General features: G+C 53.8%; 1 protein-coding gene across 1 annotated transcript; it reads right to left on the reverse strand.

The window, feature by feature from the left end:
* Window positions 1–642: 642 nt before the first annotated feature.
* On the reverse strand, window positions 643–4,099 carry LOC119269249 (disease resistance protein RPS2-like). The gene has a single exon (XM_037551047.1). It carries the CDS (start codon window positions 3,677–3,679, stop codon window positions 953–955), a length of 2,727 nt encoding a protein of 908 aa, XP_037406944.1. The 5' UTR covers window positions 3,680–4,099; the 3' UTR covers window positions 643–952.
* Window positions 4,100–4,550: the final 451 nt, after the last annotated feature.

A 4,550-nucleotide genomic window follows, 5' to 3' on the forward strand; every position in this document is an offset into this window, starting at 1 on the left:
GTGGGCCCAGGGGAGCTGCGTCCAGTTGGAGGTAGGCGGTACCCCCTTGTCTCAAAAAAAGGTAGGCGGTACCCCCAGTCCTCCCCGTTCCTGAACGCCGCCGACTCGCAGGTTCGCCCCGGTCGCCACCTTCCAAATCCCTATTTATTCCCAATGCGTGAAGTCCTACAGATTCGCTGTTGGCAGCAACGCTAGAATCAGGAATTCTGAGTATATGAGATTGCAGCAACTCGAGGTACGCAATACACCGGCGCCCGTGAGTTCATCACAGCTTGCAACTAGGTTTTCCTTTCATCTTTAGCCAAGTCTAAAATCTGTGAGAAGATACATCTATCGCAGTTACTCTCTTCGTTCGGAGCTACTTGTCTCGGATATAGATGTATCTAGAACTAAAATACGTCTAGATACATCCATTTCCGCGACAAGTAATTCCGAACGGAGGGAGTAGATTTTTAGGGATTGTCGATTGCAATTTGCAGCAGACGGGCAGAGCACGCATGGAAAGAAGGGATAGGTTAGCTGCATCAGCCATCACCCGTACGTACTGCATACAGATTTGGATCAACACTGGTTGGTACCGGCAAGATATTCATACCAACACCTGCTGATATTCATCAGATGTGCATTTGTTCAGCCCACACAAAAACAAAAGCATAATCTCCAAGAAGAAAAGGAGGATGACACAAGGGCATATCCCTGAACTCAAACATCTGACAGGCACCACTGTGCAGATCTCAAACTAGAATGATGACACAAGGGCACATCAATCCCTGAATTCAGTGACTGATCAATACGTACCAAGCATCTTTTTGAAAAAGTAAAAAAAAAGGGGGGTGGAGTAAGCCTGTTTTTATTTTCTTCGAAACTAGTAGAGAAAAGCCGGGACGCAAAGCCTGGCAAAAGTGTATCTCTCAAATTTTGGGCCAACATAATACGCAAAAACTGAATTCACTCACATTCTTCCATCCAACAGTGGCTCGTAAGATGCTTTGACCTCATCATCATCCCACTCCAACCCATCGAACCAGTCCCTCGCGCATTGTATCTTCTCCAGTTCTGCGGCAGCGAGTCTGAGCTTCTTGAGGCTTGGACAATCGGCGATCTTGAGGCTCTTCAGTGACGGGAACCGCAGCATGCATGCGCTACTGCTCAGCGCCCTCAACTTTGGTAGGCCTTGGAGATGCAGTTCCTTAAGTTTAGGGAAGGGTGTGATCACTTTGCTAGTAGTCCCTGCAGCTTGTTCGTCTTCGTCCGCCGCTGCTTCTTGATCTCCATCGCTGAGTGTGATGAGCTCCTCCAGTCCTAGGCAGTACCAGATGAACAATGACGACAGATTCTCGACGCACCCACCCCTGTAGACGATCTTTACCTTCAGAAGGCTCTGCAGGATGATACCCTGCAGGCTATCAAGGGCGGGCTGTTCACACTCGATAACTTCACCCTTCCTCATAAAATCACAGGGATCTAAAATGGGGCAATCAGTTTCTTCGCTGCCGTCAATGATCACCTCAGCTAGATTGCTGCAGTTTGAGATCCACACTCTCTTCAGGTTTGTCATGGTCTTCCAGAGGTGGCTTGAAGGGAGCTCCATCTTTGTCAGGCTACCGCATGCTTTTATCATCAGATTTCTTGTTGTACCGGCGAGGCGATATGACCGTGCCAGCCTCTCTAGGGCCTCGATCGACTGTACTGTGATGTCGATTGCCTTGAGCCTGCGTAGGCTCTCAAGCTCCTGAAAATCAACACCATTTCCACTCTCACCGACTTTCCAGTCTCGGTAACTGAAGTCCATGTACAGAACTTGCAGCATTTTGAGGCTATCTATGACACCACCTGGGATCATTACAAGCGGCATATGTGAGAGGAGCAGGAACCGCAGAGTGACCAGTGATCCTAGCTCCCTTGGCAGTGATATGATGTCTGTGTGATACAAATCAAGGTACTGCAACTGAACCAATGCACTGATCCCTGAGGGTAATTCAGTGATAGAGGTGTGCGAGAGATCTAATACCCTGAGAGATGGCATGAACTGGAAGAAGCCGTCGCACAACTTTTTCAACCCAGCGTTGTTTTGTAGCATCAAGGTCTTCAACAGAGGGCAATTAGGCGTCTCATACAGCTCCACGATGTTATTCCGCATGAAACAAATCCGCTCAGCCTCGCTCCATTTCTCTGCACCTGGTGCTTCCTTGAGCCCAACCCAGGCACGGACAAGCCATTTGGTCTCTTTTGTGCCGAATTCTGATGCTATCCAGAGAGCCATCGCGCGGACCATGGGATGCATACTGATGTGTTCGTCGTCTTTACCTTTTTCCAGCAAGGATGCAATCTTGAGATCACCCAGAAGGTCATGCCCTTTGTTGTATATCTCATCCATCTCAGTGTATAGATCATCTATGAAACCTTCACCGATGCAGTAGCCTATGACCCAATCCTTGGAAATGATGAAGTCCTCTGGAAACAGCGAGCAGTACAGCAGGCAGAGCCTTAGCTTGTCACTGGGCAAGTTGTCATAGCTGCTCTTGAGAGGCATAAGAACGTCCGTCTCCATGCCAAGAAGCTGCCATGGGGCAATATTTAGAACGGTGATGGCGTGCTTCCATTCTTTTGCAGTGTGCTTGCTGGCCATAGCCCGGCCGACGGTGATGAGCGCAAGGGGCAGCCCACCACATTTCATGGCCACTCCCATTGCCGGCCCCCAGATCTCTGGGCTAGCACGCTCGAGGTGCTCGCCGACCTTGTCACGGAAGAGCTCCCAGGCGGCCATCGGTGGCAGGCGCTCCATCTTGAGCTTGCGACGGACATCCATTCGGTTGCACACGTCCTCCATCCTCGTGGCCACGATGATCTTGCTCTTGGAGTTGTGCTTGGGAACCGGAATGCCGAGCATCCGGAAGTTGAGTGGCTCCCAGAGGTCGTCCAGCAGCAACACAAAATTCATCTTGGTGAGCACCCTGTAGAGCACCCCAGCGCGCTCCTTGGGCGTCCTGTTCTCCCAGCTCAACCCGAGCCGGTCGCCGATGACCTTCTGGATGCCGTCGAGGCTGAACTCCCTGCCAACTTCGACGTAGATGACGACATTGATGTCCTGCGAGCCGATGAGGAAGTCGTTGTTGAACTTGTGGAGCAGCGCGGTCTTGCCGATCCCGCCCATGCCGTAGACGCCGACGACGCCGGCGTCGCCGCCCCGGATGCAGGCGTTGAGCTCCTGGAGCATCTCGTCCATGCCGACGACGGGCGCGCTGGGCATCTCCTCGAAGCGGACCTGCACGAGCTCGTCGGCGACCTTGTGAAAGTCGCCCTTGTCCTTGAGGCCGGCGGCCTCGGCGAGCGTCTCGTCGGCCCTCTGGCTGAGGCGGTAGGTGGCCCTGAGGCCGGGCGCCTGGTCGGGCGGGAGCTGGAGGCGCGCCTGGTGCTCGGCGTGGATCCGGGCGGCGGCGTCCTCGAGCCTGGCGACGCACTCGAGCCACCACTTGACCTGGCTGGTGGCCTCCATCCCCTGGCGCTCGGCGGCGTCCACCATGCGCTTGACGTCGTCGCGCTTGCTCTTGAGCTCGTCCACCTCGTGGCCCAGCGCGTCGATGTAGTCGGCGCAGGACATGACGTACCCGAACGTCCGCGCGAAGTAGTCCTTGAGCGGCCGGAACGCCGTGTCGACGATGGACGCCACGAACTCCATCGCCGCCCGCCGCGAGCCGAATGCCTCAGTCTCCGCCGAGCGAGGCCTGGATTCGGTCGGCCAAGAACCCTGATTTGGGCACGGATTGAAGGATCTGTGCGGCGACGGAGCCGAATGGGGGGCTAATTACTGAAGCGGATGCACACGGGACGCGCGGAGGCGGAAGGGAGGAACGCGACAAGCTGCAATTGGTGCTGGGGGAAATCAGTTGGAGCTTGTGGGATATGGACAAATTGGTAGCTGGGGGTTGGAGCTCAGAGCAGGAGTATCCTTAGCCAAGAAGGAACACACGGAGAAATGCGCACCCGCGATGCGGAGGAAGATGGACGGGGGCGAAGACTTGGACTGCGCACAGTTGGAGTCCATCACCGGCTCACTGCGACCGCGAGGAAGGTGGCGACTGGCGTGGCGAGTGTGGTGGTGGTGGTGACTTGACTGGACCATTGCGTCGGGCGGGTTGTTTTTCTTTCTTTTCTTTTTCTTTCGTCAGGCGGGCTGTTTGTTCCACGGAGAAACTGACCACGGCCGAGCATGTCAGTACGGTTGAACGTGCAAACAAGACAAATATGCGTGCATAGTGACAGTGCATACTACGTACTACTTTTCAACGTTGATCTCCGATGTCTTCGAGACAGTCAACGACAGGTGTCTGTCTGCAAGGGCACGGAAGGTGTCTCTCGAAGCGGTAGCACACTGTGGTTTTTCGTTTTCTTTTTCAGGACACATCATTCATGGAACGAAAGCTTTTCACCCGGTTTGTGAACGATCCAATCGTCCGTGCGCTGTCGTACGCAGAGCAGTTTGGATGAAACAAACACGTAGGGAAGAATACAGAACCATAGAAGCAATTTAGCAGAGTCGTCATATGAAA

The sequence above is a fragment of the Triticum dicoccoides genome, chromosome 3A (genome assembly GCF_002162155.2).
Source record: "Triticum dicoccoides isolate Atlit2015 ecotype Zavitan chromosome 3A, WEW_v2.0, whole genome shotgun sequence".
Classification (NCBI taxonomy): domain Eukaryota; kingdom Viridiplantae; phylum Streptophyta; class Magnoliopsida; order Poales; family Poaceae; genus Triticum; species Triticum dicoccoides.